At 40.0% G+C, this 18,565-nt stretch overlaps 1 protein-coding gene and 1 non-coding gene across 2 annotated transcripts; one reads left to right on the forward strand and one right to left on the reverse strand.

Annotated features, from left to right (window-relative positions):
* Positions 1-5,071: 5,071 nt before the first annotated feature.
* Positions 5,072-5,144, reverse strand: trnak-uuu. The gene has a single exon. It is a non-coding gene; the product is annotated as a tRNA-Lys (tRNA).
* A 484-nt stretch (positions 5,145-5,628) lies between these two features.
* Positions 5,629-9,083, forward strand: gdnfb (glial cell derived neurotrophic factor b). Its single transcript, XM_046387626.1, has 2 exons — positions 5,629-6,390; positions 7,257-9,083. Exons 1-2 carry the CDS (start codon positions 6,156-6,158, stop codon positions 7,829-7,831), a joined length of 810 nt encoding a protein of 269 aa, XP_046243582.1. The 5' UTR covers positions 5,629-6,155; the 3' UTR covers positions 7,832-9,083.
* The last annotated feature ends 9,482 nt before the right edge of the window (positions 9,084-18,565 follow it).

Raw genomic sequence — 18,565 nt, forward strand, 5'->3', positions numbered from 1 at the left:
TATCTCATTTATCTTAAATATCATCACCAAAAAACACTTAAAATGTCCTCAAATCCACATACAACTAATATGGAGAGACTAACAAATGCAAAAACAGTGATAGATAGTTAGAGAAAGGCAGGTAGAGATAAAAAAAAAAAAACAACAAATTGAACCAGAAGCACCAACAAGCACTATACTCTTCCATCCTTCTCCACATTCACATGCACATGTTAATGATATACAGAAGCAAAATATGATCTGATTATTCCAGTTTCTTCACCTGCTGTTATCAAGCAATCATCCACCAACAGCCAGAGCAGCACACCTCTGCAGAGATCGGAGTGAGACACAATGAGTGAAGTGTCCCTACTGTTTTAGAGAAACTCTGCATACTCTCATATTATGTGTCAGCCTGTGGATTTAAAATATGGAACCTATCAAAAGGCTGTAAGGCATTTTCTTTAACATTTTGACAAGGTCTCTGGTTGGCAGTTTAACCCTGTTGCACACCAGGGAGAAATGTGACAAATATGGCTTTAATGGGATATTACAGCATCACATTAGCATCTAAATACACTTAAATTCAGTTTCTCTTCTCTGTTCTTACAAAAGTGAAATTTAAGGTAAACTCTGATCCTATGTACTGTGTTTTGTAACCAAGGAGCTTCAAATTTTAAAAAATATATATTTAACATTTGGATGAAATTCCATACTGACAATCTGACCCAAAACAGGTTTTTAAGCTTGTGTAAGTGGATAAGAAAATGAAAACAGAACTTCCTGCTTGGATCCCAAAACACAAAACAGCAGCGCTGAGCAGAGCTTTTAGGTAATTCAATAATGTAACAACTGAGGATGATTAACTGACAAATTAAGCTGTATTGAGACAAAGAGCAGAGTCTGACATGAAGGTCACTGTGGTGCTCGACATGGGAGCTCAGTGGTTCCATCTCCTGGAGAAGCAGGACATGACAGCAAGAATGTGAGGAACCGAGCAACAGAAAGAGAAACCAATGCACTGCCGCTTTAGTTGGTAATCCTTTCACACCATCATACAAACAGCTCATCCATCAATCTCTCAGCTTTCTCACAAGGTGGCTTTTGTGCTCTCTGAAATGAAGATTTTTTTTTCTTTTTTTATTGAATCAGACAGCAAACAAATAAATCAGACTGGTGGTTTAGAAAATTGTTTTCCTCAATTTAAAAAAACAACAACAAAAAAAAAAACAGCCTGTAGCCAAGGGTATGACTTGATTTGTTGGACATGTGGAGAATAAATTGTTCTGTCTCACCAGACTGCAGAGATCATTAAAAATATCCCAATAAATGAATCTTAAATTACATCAGTTGTTTTGTCCTTATGCACACATCATATCCCCACTTCAAAAATGTTTACGTCAGTTTTACATGTTACCATGTTGAAAATATATTTCATGTTACATTGTATAGACATAATAGTCATACGTTACTTTTTTGGATTCCTGTGTTCATTTCAAGTCTGCAAATTATTTTGTTTAAACAGGAGAGGAAAGGAAAATTGTTTTCAGGTATGACTACTGACTTGCTGTGGTAACAGTGGTAAACAGTGTCCACTAGTGGCAGCATTTAAGTCATACATGCACATGCGTGACATCTGGAGGTTCAGTGTCTGTAATCTGCATTAGAAATTACTGAACACATTACTCTCCACCTTTCCTCAGATGAAATCAGGCATTTAGCTCTTGCACGCCCACCCAGCTGGCAGTAATGTCGCACTAACTGCAAAACAGGAAGCACTCACGGAGTAAACAATTTGCACAAAAATCCTAAGACTTGTTGACCCCATTGTAACATTTCTGTGCCGATTCCCAGTTGTCCAGCTCCCGTAGCCTGATCAGCCTCACCCCGAGGGTCCAGCAGCACCAGGGTACATATGGTGTGGATTACTTTCTAAGCACCACTGTGACTCCCCAAGGACTTGATTTTTACCATGTATGTAACGATCCACTCAACATCCACAAACGGTGAGAAAATCATCAGTAAGGATCTGCACTTACACCAAGATGACAATTCTTGACCGATTTGTGAGGAAAAAAAATCTTTCAGGATTAATGTATATTACTCTTTACTTTCTTTAAAAAAAAAAAAAAAGAAAAAAGTGTAGCCTATATCCTACTACTAGGAGTACAATGAAAAAGCACATCAAGGTTCTCAACCAGCAGATTTGCTTATAACTGGGCAGACACTTTGGGTTATCTCATTTTTTTGTAACTTCTAATTCTGAATGTTAGATTTAGTTAAGTGAACAAAATGACTTCTATGTAAACTGAGTCAACTTAGCTCAAAGCTGACTTTGAGGGTTTTCCGTGCACGAGCCATAACCCTGAGCCATAGTCGCTAGGGGAACTTAACAAGCTCGCTAAAATGTGTCTGTTTAGCAGGAATATGTTTACGATCTGAGATCTGGAAGGAGTATCAGTTTCATAACTATGTTAACCAAAATATTTTACATTTTTAAATTTTGACCTGACCATGACTCCAGATTTAAAGTTAAGGAATCACCAAAGTTACTGCAGTGATCTCAAGGAGGGGCTTGAATGAGCTCACTTCAGGGCAATCCATCTAATAGCTGTTAAAACATTTCTGTTAAGAATTTCAAATGGAGGATCCCAAGAATAACTTATTCAAAAAGAAACAGGTGCAAACAAAAGGCAGCTGGGAGTCCAGGGGATATAGTCCAAACAAAGAACTAATCCAAAAAAAAAAAAAGGCATCTAAGGGAACACAGGGAAGCACAAGAACGACATAAACAGTGAAAGCACAAACAAAGTGACAAAACACACAAGGAGAACACAGGTATATAAAGACCGGGGTAACTAGACACAGGTGAAGACAATGAAGGCGGGACAAACAATCAAAAAAGGAGGGAAAACAGACAAAGACAGGAAGTGAAGAACCAAACCAGCCACAAGGGGATAAAAGTTGCAAAATAAAACAGGAAATAAACTAAAGAAATCCAAATCCTGACTCATTTCAATCAAGAACACGAAACACAAAAGGGCAGGTGGTCCCCCGGGAGTTAAAGTAGGATACATCAACTGTGAACCATAAATTTTTAATTAAAATATTTTGGCAATCCATAATGTAGATGTTGAGGGGTTTTTTTTGTTTGTTTTCTTTGGTGATCTTTAGAGTCATTAGGATTTATCCCCTGGGGACCATAAATGTCCTCAAAGAGCAAAGTGGAGGAGAGACCCACTTATATTTCCACCCCTAGAACCTTTAGCACTGCTAAAAACCAGCACAGAGTTTCCTCCACTTTAAGTAGGAGATTAATACACATGTAAATGTAGAAAACAGGACTACTACAGGACACTTTATCACTGATCTACACACTCTTGCAAGTCAGAATATTCTTTTTTTTCCTCCTAACTACTACACCAGCAGCCATGTCCCAAATCAGACGTCCATTCCAGCTGTCAACTCCTCCCTCCCATAAGCTATTCTGAGGCTGCAGTTCCATGTTGGCCAATCATGACGGGTGAAATGACCCTCGCAATTAGCCCCTTAGAAGTGAGTGAAACTGAGCCCCCCAAAAATGGCTGACAGATTCAATTGCAGATCAGCCCCCGATTGGCCCTCATGCCTTGCAAGAAGGGAAATGGACATCTGTTTGGTGTATTTGCTGCAATTGCTTGAGGATGATGTATTTCCAAAAAGGGAAGCCTCTTCTGAATGATTAGTAGACTAACTTCTGAAAACATAAGCAGAAGACAACTGGTGTTCTGTATGATATATATCCGGAGCATATTCAGAAGCTCAAATGGTTTTTGCATGGTGACATGATTACAATACAATGTGGCTAACGCGTATGTGCACTGACACAAACATGATTCATCACGAAACGCGACACTTCAAGGGTGTATGGACGTGCATCCGGACATGCAGTATACTGTACACTATGTTGTTAAAGCTGGGGAATTAACTACCTGAGAGGAAACAACTTTTCTTCTTCTTTTTATTACAGAAGATTTTCCTGGGAAAAATAAAAGTTTGGTTTTATACCACCAGAACAGTGGTATGTTTTATCCACAGTAATCACTGCAGAGGAACAGAGGAAATGAAGGAAGTGGCTTGTGTCTTCTACACATTTACAGGGATTTAATGCGACTTAGCACTTGGTAGCCAAGGTTCACGGTGCACAAAATTAATGATGGTGTACTCTGCATTTTGGTCGATTCCATAGAACTGAAAAGGACGTTGTTCCATCTGGACTTCGAATCAGACATGATCATGTGGTAAACATTATCATAGATGTATATTTTTTCTTCTGCTTACCCTGAGCAAAAACTCTTACTTTACAACCATGTGAGTGCAGTTAGTTTTACTGTGGTGCAGACTAAAGTGAAATAAGCAACTTTTAACTTCTCTTGGATTGAGAACAATTGACATGTAGGCACACGAACCCATAAGATCACTTTCACATTGCTCTGGTTTCAATCATTAAGCATAATTTCGTCCAAATCCCTGCCTTGTTGTGTCCTCTAATGAAATATATAAGCGATAAATGACATCATATTAACTGATAAAAAAGATGGAATTTACTGTCGTATTTTGTCATTCTTTCACTGAAGTATCGAGGAGGCGGTTATTGAGGCGAGGCCACAATGTGACAGGATGATTTAATTTGCAGCTTAATTCACAGTAAAGTTCTCAGTTTCTTAATAACATTCACTATGGCTGGATTACAGCCCGGACTTCCAAAGGCTGCTTTGCAGGTGTTTACTTTGTTTGGAATCAGCTTTATTTTTATTGACAGTATATATAGTTTTACATACACACACTGAATTTATCTTCTGCATTTATCCCATCCTTAGTTGAACACACATGCAACACCCAGCAAATTACATGCAGTGAAACACACACAGGAGCAGTGGGCTGTCTGGGCAGCAAATTGGGGGTTAAGTGCCTTGCTCAAGGAGAGTCGGCTAATGGAGGGGGGGAGCATTTGTTGCATTAATCACTCCACCACACCCAAATTTTCCTGCCCGTCCGGTGGGGGAATCGAACCAGTGACCCTCTAGGCCACAGCTGCCCGCAAAACGTTTATCGCCCGAACAGGGACTTGAACCCTGGACCCTCAGATTAAAAGTCTGATGCTCTACCGACTGAGCTATCCGGGCTCGTAACAGTACGATGCTTAAACTGACCTATATAAAGTTTGGTCCTTGTATATCTAAAGTCTTTAAAATGTTCTTCTGCACTTTTTCAACCAGTAGTTTTTGCCAAGTTGTGCCAAGTAAAATGTAATAAAAAACAATGTGCTCAGACTTTATGCAAAACTCCAATGTAACGTTTTCTACTGGGAAAACTCCTCACGTTAAACATCCAATTCCGGTAATGGATATCAGCTCAGACCTCCTTGGTGTTAAGTGTCATCCGCTCATCAGCTGCAAAGCGGTGTGATTTTCGAGCACACTGTGGTTATTAATAAGTAGTGACAAAATCAATTCAGTCTCTTTCTATTGGCTTGTTAGAAACACATTTCCCATCCAATGTCAACCAACTATAAAGAAGCTGCATGGAGAATCTGCATCTGGATTGTTCTCAGCCGTCTGAGAACACAGACTGAGCTCCACCCTCACCAACTCTGGACCTCGAGTTCAACCGTGGACTCCATCCCTCCAGTCTGCATGGGTGGAGACAGGAAGAAACAGAGGATGGACCATCAAGACGTCACCTCCACTCCCCATCTCCACAGTTAGACCTCTCCCTCTCCTCATAGCTCAGTGGGGACTGATGGTGAGTGAACAGAAGTCACTGCGTTGTGAACCCGGGCAAAGGACTCTCAAATTCTGTCTCCCAAGCGTCGGTGGAGAAGTCGGTTTGCGCACAAATTCAGAGGGAAATCTTGGCTTCGCATTTTGTGCTTCGTTTGGTTTCGTGTCTCCTTGGATGTTGCGCCACGCTGCGAAGCATTTGCCAGCTGGCATGTGAGTGATAGCGTGCAGTTTACAGTATGCAGGCAATACCACATTAATTCCCACCATCTCCAGTGTCAGGAAGCCGAGCTGATGAGCGCAACCCTCCTTTTCCTCTCCAACTATCTTCAGTATGCTGTTTTTAGCGTGTGCCAGGTGATAACCTGTTGATTTTGCATCGCGCCATGTCCTGCTGTTGGACTGAAGTGGACAATGAAGTTATGGGATAGCCTGACCACTTGTTTGATTCTGCTGAGCGCCGTGCACGCCAGCTCGCTATTCCGGAGCCGACAACAGTCTACGTTCATCAAGAGGAGAGGACGCGCCGCTGAGAGTCCCCTGGAGCTCCCGCCGGTTCAGATCCGCCTGTCTGTCACTGCCCAGGGCATCAGCGGCGCTGAGGCGGATACAGCGGACTGGGAAGAGACGCTGGCTGCAGGGGGAAAATGTAAGAGCTGGTGGTTTGTATGGAGTGCCGGAAAGTGCCAAAAAACCTCAAGTCATTTTCACTTGGCAGGCTTGCTGAGTCTTGCATTCTTTTTTCATTTCCTAAACAAATAATAACATTGTTATGTGTCCAATAGAAAAAAATACTTCCCATTGCCCTTTTTGCAGATTTTCACTTTCTAAAACAAATAGGTTTGATACTAAACAACTTGTTTAAATCAACACATTTCAGAGTGCGTGATTAATTGAAACATTTGCAGTGATTCTGGCCTCTAGCTCTGTTACCAGTCAGGCCTCAGTCAGAGCTGGTGGACTTTTTGTATTTTTATTTATTCATTCATTTATTTATTTATTTTTTTACCCATTTCCCACAGTATACAACACCCAAATACAACATGCCTATTAGTATCTGACAGAAGTTTATTCTGGTATTATTTTACGTTATTATTCAATAATTTTATTATTGACTAATATAATTCTTATTTTCACATTGTTGGTCTTGTATGTGCAATTAAAATGTAAAAATACCAGTCAGAATTCCCTAAAACCCAAGGTGACATCTTCAGATTGCTTGTTTTGTCTGACTAACAGTTAAGAACTACTCAGTTTACTTTCTCAATTTGTTTAAATCGTTACTGATTAATTTTATTAATGGATTTATTATTTAATCTTTGTGCGTCATGAGGCTATTTGCTGCTGTATCAATAATGAAACCAGTCCACTCAAAAATAAAACTGTCTGGAACCTAAATAAGAATGGGATCCATTTGAAACTTGGATCCCAGTGTGATGTGTTCAAGTGAAACAGTATGTGCTGTCTAATATAATACATCCTTGTAAGAGTGCCATTTTTCTTAATGTGTTTCAGACACCATGGAGGAGACCCCCCTAAATGAGTTTGACAATGTTGTAGACTTCATCAAAGTGACCATCAGCAGAATACGACGCGCCTCCTCATCCACCGTGTCCTCATCTACCTCCTCCTACACCACCTCCTCCCCATCCGATGAAAACTTGAGCAGCAGGAATCGGCGAAGAAGAGAGAAGAAGAAAGGGACGAGTCAGCTGAGTGGCAAAGGAGGAAGAGGAGGCGCTGGTGTGGGTGTGACACAGAGGAAGGTTAGAGGAAGAGGAGGCACTGGGCGAGGACAGGGCTGTGTACTCAAACAGATCCACCTCAATGTCTCAGATCTCGGTCTGGGCTACCGCTCCAGTGAGGAAATGATATTCAGGTACTGCTCTGGACCCTGCAGGAAGTCTGAGACTAACTACGACAAAATCCTTTACAACCTCGCTCACAACAGTAGGCTTCCTCCCAAGGACACGCCCCCTCAGGCCTGCTGTCGGCCAATAGCGTTCGACGATGACCTCTCGTTTCTGGATGACAACCTTGTCTACCACACCGTGAGAAAACATTCTGCCAGGAAATGTGGTTGTGTATAGGGAGAGCGAGAGTCAGGCTTTGTGTAGTTTTGCAGTCATTCCTACCTAGAAATATGATGTTGAGTGTTTTTTCTTCTGATTTTTCTCACTGTGAGGAAACTGGCTGGCATTAAGTGTGGCCGTGTATGAGTCCATCAGTAAATAAGGATAGTAGGTGGCATCTCTACAGTTTTATTCTATAGCAACGATTCCTGATATCCTCTTCTCCTCCTCTTCGGCTCACAATATCCCCAGTTCCTTTACACCTCACATTGTTTAATGTATTCAGTGTGATTTTAAACGTGTCCATGGATACTCAATTCTAAAGAACTGACTTCAAACACAACGGATGATTATTCAGACTCATTTTGTCTACTCTATAGCACATATGTTACATGGAAAAAGTTACACACATATGAAATATATTTATGAAATCTTGAATTTATTAACTTATTGTTATTTATTTTGTTTTATAAAGGGATGTTATTTATTACTGTAATGTGATGTCTCAGAGCGTGCCAAAGGTTTAAATAAAATTAGTTTATGATTTAGTCCTATCACAAAAAGCAGTAAAAAGGTTTACAGTCTTTTACACATAAGGAACTTTGAAGGTGCCCTTTGGAGTTGGACTCTTATGCAAAACATAAGAGTGCAAAACATTATGCATCCAATACTTCTCACCAAGATATGTTTTGTGTAATCTAACCTACAAATGTGTAGATTGCAGTTCTTTCTTTATGAAACATTTGCAAAGCCAGTTAAAAAAAAATCTGTATGATTTTAAAATTCCAGAAATTAGTATCTCTATGCCCACATGCTCATGTGTATGTGAGTTATTTGTGTACTTGTACGACAGCCTCTTTGCCTTTATTACCTCTGTGTGTACATGATACAAACGAAATGGGGATCCACTCTTAAAAATGTTGCTCTGTAGCACTCCTAGTGAGCAAAAACTCCACAGGGCACCTTTAAAAATGTTCTTCACGGGAAAACGTTCTTCTGTATCTTAACATTTACAGTGTTGTCCAACTTTACTGTCATTTTACTGCATTGTCTCCTGTATTTTTATTAGAGGTTAGAAAGCTATATCAAAATATGTTGTTCTCATGAGCAGAAAAAGAGTTGATTATTCATTGGTAATTTCATGCCCTCTCAAAAGATTCGCCGTGTTAGTTGAACAAGATGTCCTCACTTTAAAAATATAACTACAGCTTTATTTTTATACGGTAGTCATCTTTAAATTTTCTCATTTAATTGTCAATAAATGCATTCTACACAATGTAGTGTATTCTGTATTTAATTACTAACAAGCAGGATTTAGTGTTTAGTGTCATGTTTGCATTTGTTATGGAACCTTGAATGTCAGGAAAAATCATTGTATTTCTGTCCATTTTTGTGAACAAAAGGAACAGTAGAGCAGCACCGCATTAGGGATGGGATCTTGTGTTGAGTCTTTTGTAACACATAAAAGGATGAATAGAATCTGATGTTATCAAATGACATGCATTAAACACAAAGCGAGTGGAGTACAGTAGCTATAGTATGAGAATAAAAGGAAGGTGACAGTGAAGGATGGACGACCGATAGATGAAAGAAGTGTGAAAAGATATGACAACATAAAGAAAACAGCACAGAAGAAATGAGCAGTGGAGTGTATGTTGGAAGAGAGCGGGAAGATAATGAAAATACAGTATGATTAAACGGTAATGATGTCGTCGTTGGAAAACACGACAAGAAAACGTGTGTCCTGCCTAACCAACGTGTGCGGTCGATAACTGATCCATCCCCTGTTTGCTCATGTTTCACAGCCCTTCCTCTGCTGTCTGCAGGGCTGGGAGTCAGTGCAGCCTGGTCCCTACAGGGCAAAACTATGCAGGACAAGTCTCTCTTATTTTCTTATGCAACTCATTATGTCCATAAACGATACTGTGTTTCTCTGTGAGACATTTCGCAGCCAGAGATGATATAGCAGTCATGCTCAGAGTCGGTTATTAAAACAGTGTCGGGGTTTCACTCTTTGACGTTTTTAGCTTCACTGGTCTGCCCTGTGGGAGTTGCAAAGAAACTTGAAAGATGATTAAATGCTGAAGATATCACCATACAAACATAATGATAGCAAAAACCTGCAGCCAGTAACTGAATAAAATGAGTAATCTCAATATCAGTGTTTTTGGAAAAAATGACTGTAAATTGGTTAAGAGAGATGAAGTGCAAAAAGCAAAAGTGTTAAATAAGTTACATTTTATTTTGAACTTCCTCACTTTTTGGGGTGAATCAGTGCTTATACCATTACTTCTACTTCTACAGATGGTGAAATTATACTGAAGAATTAGTCAAGCAAAAAACATAATTCTGTTACCAGTTCACCAACGTTGACTGGAAACCATTAGAGCCACCTGATAGACAGAGGATATCGTCATTAGTCAGATGAGTCTTCTGCTCTTTTGTTCATGGTGTGAGAGGAGGTTGTAATGAAGTATAATGTTCCACTGGAGTGTAATACAACACAAGGATGTTAAAGGGATGGTTTTCCAAACAGTTACTAAATACTAACAGAACCGTGTGCGTGTTACATTAAGAATTTCAGAGTTGATTTACCTAAATTACAAAACAATATCTAATAATATTAACGGTGGTATCGAGTCATGCTGATAAATTCTGATTTATTTGGAAAAGACATTAGATTCAATCTCGATAGTGTTTTTTTTTTCCGATTCTGTAATTTGGAAAATCTGTAAAAATCTATTTTCTAATTTGGGTGAATTGATCCTTTAAAATGATTCTGAAACACCCCACAAATTCCTGCTTGAGGATTAAACATAAGCATTAAACAAAATGTGAGTTAATGAAAGTAACAAATAACAAGATGAAAGATTTATATTTGTGTTTTATTACATGAAAGGTCTGAATAAATGCGAGAGCAACTGAGCAGTCAAAGGCCTTTTGTAGTGGTTATTTAGGGTAAGAGGGCTCGTGAAGTTCTTTTCTCCCATGATTTCTAAACCAGTCTGGTGACACCGCTGTTAAAAGTTGACCTCTCAGACTTTCAGGATACGAGCCAGCTTCCTCTGCATCTTAGCCTCTGAGTTAATGATCGTTAAAAGATTTACATCACATGACGTTTTCGGTGGAAGCTCAGATTCTCATAATTCAATTGAAATCAGTGACCAGCTTGTTTACAACAGGAAGCAATTGTGGGCACAGTCTTGTCTGCCACAATTGTGCCAACTGGCGTGAGAAAAGATACAAATAATAACCGAAATGTAATCATGGTTATATCAGACGTGTCGTGGGACTCGATGAGAGATCTGTCAAACCACAAGAAGGTCTTTGTGCCACTGCTCTGGAATGTGTCAGTGTGACTCAGGCTATATGACGAGTCAGCTGTAAAGACAACCAAAGAAGGAGAATGCAGAGGCATCACAGACGAAAACAATACAATTACCAACTGAAGACGTATGACGACAGCACAACGCTGATGTTGTCTCATGCTGCTTTTAAGATTAAAAGGAGCTCAGAAATCTGTTATCCTCTTGCATTCACAAGTGATGAAAGCAGTTTACTTTGGTGAGTCTTTTAATCAGAAATTCTCATAAATCATCCAAAGTATTAAAACAGGATTAGAAGAGGAAGAAGACAGTTAATTATTATTGCGTCATTATTTCTTTTTTGATTCACACAAGAAACAAGCCCAAGACCCGTGTCAGTGCACTGAGCTGTAGTTTAAGAGACACTGCTGTGCTGTCATTGCACTGGCTGCAACACAAAGCAGAGACAGAGGGGATTAACATGGAGCTGTAACCACACTGCACTGATCAAGCGCGTTGACAACTGGCCTGTCGCCAAACCTCAAGTCTGGACCACCATCAGCAGGCTCCCCACTCATTACTATTACCACACATATAAACATGTGCTATCAGTCATCACTATAGTGAACTGCAGACGGAGTCATCTGATGGCCAGGGAGACAGAAAGGGAGAACAGTCACACTATCGTAAAACACTGGGACATCGCTGGTTTGACTTGCCAAATCCTTCTCCTTTTTAAAATGTCAGCTTTTCCGGAAAATATTTTGAAATTTGCAGGGGTTTGATTTTTTTTTTTTTTTTTTTTTCTGAGGGCATGTCGGGGACAGTGATCAAAAGAAAAGGAGCAATCACTTGATATGATTTTTCATTTAATCTCACTATGTCATCTCAGACATAAGTAGGCCTTTGCAATATTTTGACAAGACTTCTAATCCTGCAGCAGGAAACGGCAAGAAGTATGAATGTAACACTATCACCTGTGCGCTGGTGTGCGAAAGGCGTTAGCTCAGGTGGTTAAATATTCAGGTGCAACCTGAGAATGTGCATTACGACGTTCTGGCTCAGTTTCACACCTGTGGTTCATCAGCCTCACACCTGTGCGTGTGTGTGTGTGTGTGTGTGTGTATTCATATAAATAAATGTAAATCGTTATGTTTGAGTATTGTGGCAGATGAGGGGGTCATTTTACTTAAATAGGTTTTAATTCATACCTTTTTAAAACCACACGTTACAACCTTTACTGTTCTGCTTTTCCAGAGAGCTCTAGGAAATTCACATGTATAAACCCTTTTCTGAATGTATGCCTTTGGACCAAACAGGCAAAGTAGAAATTTGTAGACAGAGTGAAAAACAGGCCGGTTGATGACTCCATCTGCCTCCACGATAAGAAACATCTCACAGACCGACTGGACCGCAGCCCTGCTGGAGTTGAAGCTGTCTGCTCCAATGTGACACACTACATCAAACAAAGAGGGAACTGCTGAGATGATGTGACAGCCAGCTTGAAAGCTGTGTGATCCTGAATGACATCACCAAAGACACACGAGCATTGAGATTTTATCCTTGACCAGCGAGGATTTACGTCAGCAACATGTGTATTCAAACCCATTTATTTATTGTTAAGAAAGAGTATGATATACTTCCTTGTGATTATACTGACAGATTGCTTATATCTCAGTGATATTTATGCTCTTGAATTTGCAGTATTTTTCAGGAAAATAAAAATGTGATGTCCTTCACATTGTGATGGAAAAGTTGCTTGTGGCATAGAAAGTAGCTCAGGGCCATAATGAACGTGCAGCTCTCAGCCCTCAACAGAGATGAGAAGGAAGCAAGAGGTCTCACTCATTAGCTACCTCCATCATCAGCTCACTGAAAAACAAAACATTTAATTGAGAATGTTGTTAACTTTTTAAAACAACTTTTAATGTCTTCTAGATGCAGTTTGGTGAAGTACCTTTATAGAAGTTTCGGGCAGGATGTACAAATTGGGTAGTGACATGGCTCACAGTCATTAAATTGAATACCAACAAGTAACCAGTGTTAAATTTAATTTCTCACAATTACAACAAACTAAATTTCATAAAAAGTTATTTCATAATTGTGTAATTAAATGAGTTACAGTTGTCTGAGTACATTCACGCTGTATTTGTTATTGAAACTTGACTGCTCCAATATGGCGGATGTATTTGTGGCACAAATGCACAGCAAATACTCACAACACAACCAAATACAGAAATGCACCAAGGACCACAGACGACAGTTTCTGACTGGTACAAGACCACCTCGAGTCATAACAATAATGCAGAAAATCTGTCAAAATTTTGGGTGCAAAACTTAAAGTTAAAGTGGTCACATTGTCATTTGTAATGCAGTATTAAGTTGTAACTGTTGCTGTACAGTGACCAAGAGCAGTTAGAAAAATTATTTGTTAGCGCTAACATAACAAGTCAGGTAAAGCAATATTTTACTAGTTTTAGGGAGTGTACTGGTGCAACAAGAAGTCCAGGACAAAGAAAAGCTCACTTAAAAGCTTAAACACACCAAAGTCACCGGAACAACTTCCTACTCAGAAACTGAGACCATCTGAAGAGTGTATGAAGGCAGGGTCAATCTCAGTGAGTGTAGGTGCTTTTTAGATGAGAGTTTTCCTGGAAATGTAAAGAACTGAGGGCAAAACAAATAATGTAATGCACAAATTGTTTGTATATCTGCTGTTGTGGTTGGTTTATAAACTGCCAAATGTCTAGCAGTTAAACAGCACCAAAGACAAGCTTTAAACAGCAACAGCCGCAATATTTCGTTTTGCTAAATAAATGAAGGTTTAAGCCTTTCAGTGAATTTGGGTTTAGCATGACAACATATTACAGCCGGTCCCTCGGGGGTTATAACGGTTATAAAAGCATGCACATAACATACATCGTCAATACATCAGTGTGCATTCCTCTCATCGTTTGCACACATGGTTCTGCTGTGCTGAGGTACTGAGTGGAACTGCTCTAATCTCCTTTGTAAACACAGTAGTGCTGTGTGTGCATGTGTGCCTATGTACGTATGTGTGTGTGTGTGTGTCTGAGAACACATGCGGGAGGCAAACCAGACCACTAACTCACCATTCATTCTCCCCTCATGAGGAAACAGCAGGCCTCCCTTTCTGGCTCCATGCCTCAATCCTAGCACCTCTTTCTTATGTCCCACTGCGCTTCGATGTCCCTTTAGCTTTATCCATTAGTGTGTCCAACTCTTCATCCCACTGTTTTCTTGTTCTCCTTTTCCCCCCTGTGAACATATGCAGGACTTTGCTTGCTCTCTGCAGTGTTTATGCGTGTAAATCTGTGAGTGTCATGTCTGTGTCAGTATATTCCCTTGTGTTAACGGGGAGGAACCTCTCACTTCCTCCATAAACACCTCAGTGGTATGCAAACGATCTACTGAGGAGGTTTCTGACCACTTTTTCCTCTGTAACTGCAGTTATGCTTCATAAATAAGACACATGAAAAGTTATTGAAATGTCTTTAACTGGTACCCTGGGGGAAAAAACACTGGTTAGACTGGCCAACGCTGGCTTCAACCCCTGGGAAAGCAAACATCCACTGCACTGAATTGTCCTTAATTGATGTCCTGTGAGACACATTGGTTTCACTCAGTACGTGAGAGTTAAATACAAACATCAACTCAAAGTAAACCTGGCTTTTGTGATCCATTTTTACATAGCAACGCTAGCTAACCATACAGCCATACAATATTCCAGGGTTTATTTAAGTTATGTAAATTAAGTGGCTTAAGTGGCTAAAAACAACATCAGCCCAAAAATGAAAGAAGAAATGAATGTGACTTTTTATCGTTGTATTTCTAAACGTCTTCTTCTTAATTTGAAAAGGAGATGCAGCACTTTAGCATAACTAAAGGAAGAAGAAGCATATTAAGTAAGTTGGCTTTAGAATAGAACTGACAATATAAGGTGCACACAACTGCTGTTTCCTTATCGTCTAAACTCAAGCCAAACGGAAAGAACAACACCAGAGGATGCCAAAAATTGACATACCACCAAACCATGTGTGTATATAAATCTAGCACTCATCAGGATGCTAAAATAATATGGGCTTCCCAACCTTGTAAACAAGCTTTCCTCTGTGATAGCTGCACGTTTCTTCATCTTTGTCCTTCAAGGAAAATTCACAGCATGGAAACAAAACAAAATTGAGATTGTTTTAACAGATTTACACCTCACTGAAATCTAAATATTTGAGCAAAGCTTCGCTGTTTGTGACCATGTTCATATTGTTTTGCTAAGAAAGAAACAGAAGAGATGTCGCAGAGGAGGAGGGCTCCAATATAACACGAGCACAGAGGCTCACAATATTGTGATTACACATCCAGGGCAATTTGACACTATATATTTCAACTATTAGCGCCTGTGAAATCCAAATATTAGTCTTAAAGATTCCAAAATACCTACACAAGTATTTATAAGCCTCTGATCTGCTGACAGACATCTGTTTCCCCCCTGAGGTGAATAGACCCTGAAATGGATCCTACTAAGCCGGAGAATGACTCAGAGGAAAAGCAGAGACCAAAAAGTTCAAACCTCTGACTCACAGCCACTTTATAACCCCTCTATAACCTTTCATAGTCGAGAATGACCTTCTTATGACCCCTTGTAGTGGCTTAATAACCCCCGTCCAGTCCAGAGTGAGCAGAGACAGAACTGATGGAAATTTGATATCTCATGCCTGGTGATTCACTCACACACATCATCTACCTCTGACAAAGAGGTAGACGATGATAATCTACTTGTATATAGACTCATTACAGACATGGGAACACACACACACACACACAAACATACACACAGTGACTGATGGCTAACCGTTATAGGTTTGAAGGCTACTTTTTACCATGATCCTACAAAAAGTGGAAAGAGCAAGGCAGACGATGACATACCGTGTTTATTTGCCCTTTAATTCATTTAAGTCGTGCCATATGGTGGAAAGTGCCCTGCGATACCGTGAAGAGGACACATCTTTAACAGAGATTACCACAACAGGAAATAAAAGATTGACCTCTGTAAGGATGGTGCCTTGCTTTATCCTCTGAGGTACGCGGAACAACAGCAACAGTCTGAAACATTAATCTGGATGGGAAAACAGAATGTGTACCGCAGGCTGCTTTGGGTACATGCAAAACAACGAACTAATAACTTCAATTCATGCAGCATTTTTTTCATTTTCCTACACTTTTCAAAAGACATTTAACTGAAAAGCACTTCTTTATATCAAGATGTGCACTGCCTCAGTAGTCATAAAAATGTGTCTCGAGTATTTACGGATCACAAAATCACAACTGTAGCATATTTGAAGGCAATAGTTTGACATTTTTAGAAATGCATCACCTCACTCTCTTACTGAGAGTTAGATGAGAAGGCGGACATCATTTTAATGCCTTGAAGCTACAATCAGAGGCTGGTTAGCTTCTTCTGTCCAGCGGTGACAAAATCCACCAACCAGCTCCTCTAAACGTCTCCTATTTGATCTTGTCGCTACCATGAGGTTGCTGGGCAACCAGCGGAGTGTCTCATTGTATGTTCGGAAGAAAAATAAGCCTGATCGTATCAACACGGAGAGTCTAATGAGCAGGTGTTATTGAGTTGAATTAAGAGAAGTGTAGGACATATGAGGGACTGAAAATCAGGATGTCTCAGCAGAGTTGATTTTCATTATTCTTTTTACAGTCGGTCTCTCACACGTCCACCTTTAGAGAACTTAAACACTGAACTGCTGCACCACCTCTTTAACTGCAGCCTGTTTTGTGTTTTTGGTTGAAGTTAAACAGAAAAACAATACAATCTGCTTTTTTTTTAAGTACCGAATGTTCATGCTTGTGTAAATTCTATGGAGACTCACAGTAATTTGATTTCTATTAAAATGAGGTTTCAAGCTTGTGGGTAAACCAAAAAACATGTTCAAATTCCACGAAAACCACCATGTATACAGTCCAAGCTTACACTACCACCATTTTTTGTGGAGCTCTACGTGACTGTGGCATCGCTGTGGTACACTCTTTCTGTGTTGTTTTCTGGCTGTGGTGGATCATCCATACTGTGGATTCTGTGGATAAACCGTCCTGACACAAAACAATAACATTTGAGAAAACGTTATGTTTCATGCCTTTCCTGAATTATGAGCAAGTTGAAATGGAAAAACCTGCTGTGTTTAAGCCGGTCACTCACTGAATCTATTATTCAACAAAAGATACCCTGATTACGGCGCTTCACGCTGAGGCTGAACACACAGGAAGCTGTCAACATGCGCTTAAGTCACACAGGAAGTTGCCGTAACGTCAACACAGCACACTGCCATCAAAGGAACCATAACAAGGAGGAACCACTGGCCTCGCACATGCATCACAAGTAATGGGAGAGGCTGTGGAAAAAGCACGCACACACACACACACACACACACACACACACACACACACGGGCTTGTGATGACAGAAGTAGACACTTTGTGCTACCGCAGTCTGACTTGGACGAAAAACTTCTCATTCGGTCCAGCGTTATTCAGGAATCATTTTGTGACACCAACTCTGTCAGGCTGACGACTACTTGAATATTAATTTTTGGAAGGGATACTCCAGTAAATTGGTATTTCACTTCGATGGAGTTGGGAAACTACAAAAAGACAGTTTGAAAAGATTGGTCAAAATCAAAAGCAGCAGAGAGTGAAAAAGTCAACCTCCAAAAACACTCGAGGCTACAATTCCCATGATGGAACCAGATTGATTGATCTTTCTATCAGACCCTCCCTGCCTGGTAAGCACCCATAGCTTTAAAACTCACTTTCTAATTAAAGTTTTCTGTTCTAACTTTGTAGTCTCGAAGCCGGAGACGAGATACTCTTGATGAAATAGCCATGACATTATCAAGGATTTTTTTTTCCCAGATTTGATAAAGCTCCAACAAATGGACATGCACTTTTTTCACAGGCTGAGTAACGATGAGAAAACCGATGTTTAAAAATCAATGGAGTCTGGCCCCTTTAATGGATGAATAAGAAGTGGGGATTGTGGTCTTGTGGTCTGCTGGTGAGAAAGTCCAGTTGCAAGCGGATGTGGGCAGAAAGAGATCAGCCTGATTGTGCCTAAAGCCGAGCTACAGCCTGAAAAGAGGAGCATGTATGTGAAAGTGAAAATGGGAAACACTCAGCTTCATTTGTGTTCTAAACTACAAAACAGTGAGCTAACCTTTTTACCTACTCGTACTTATCAATCATGTGATCGGTCTGAATAAAGAAAATCTGACCCTTGAACTGACGTGATCTTTAACTTACAAATCTTATTCATCTCACATTACATATTTGCATATTTCACATGCAAAGCTCTGTGGTCTACAATAGTTTACGTCTGTCTGTAAGCACTCATCTTCACTTCATTTCAAATCAGCGTAGAC

The sequence above is a fragment of the Scatophagus argus genome, chromosome 4 (assembly GCF_020382885.2).
Source record: "Scatophagus argus isolate fScaArg1 chromosome 4, fScaArg1.pri, whole genome shotgun sequence".
Classification (NCBI taxonomy): Eukaryota; Metazoa; Chordata; class Actinopteri; family Scatophagidae; genus Scatophagus; species Scatophagus argus.

Bases quoted from the DNA above. Each gene is read 5' to 3' on its own strand.
- gdnfb (XM_046387626.1), top strand. From the start codon at position 6,156: ATGAAGTTATGGGATAGCCTGACCACTTGTTTGATTCTGCTGAGCGCC. The intron at 6,391-7,256 runs GTAAGAGCTGGT...AATGTGTTTCAG, and splicing joins GCTGGCTGCAGGGGGAAAAT to ACACCATGGAGGAGACCCCC.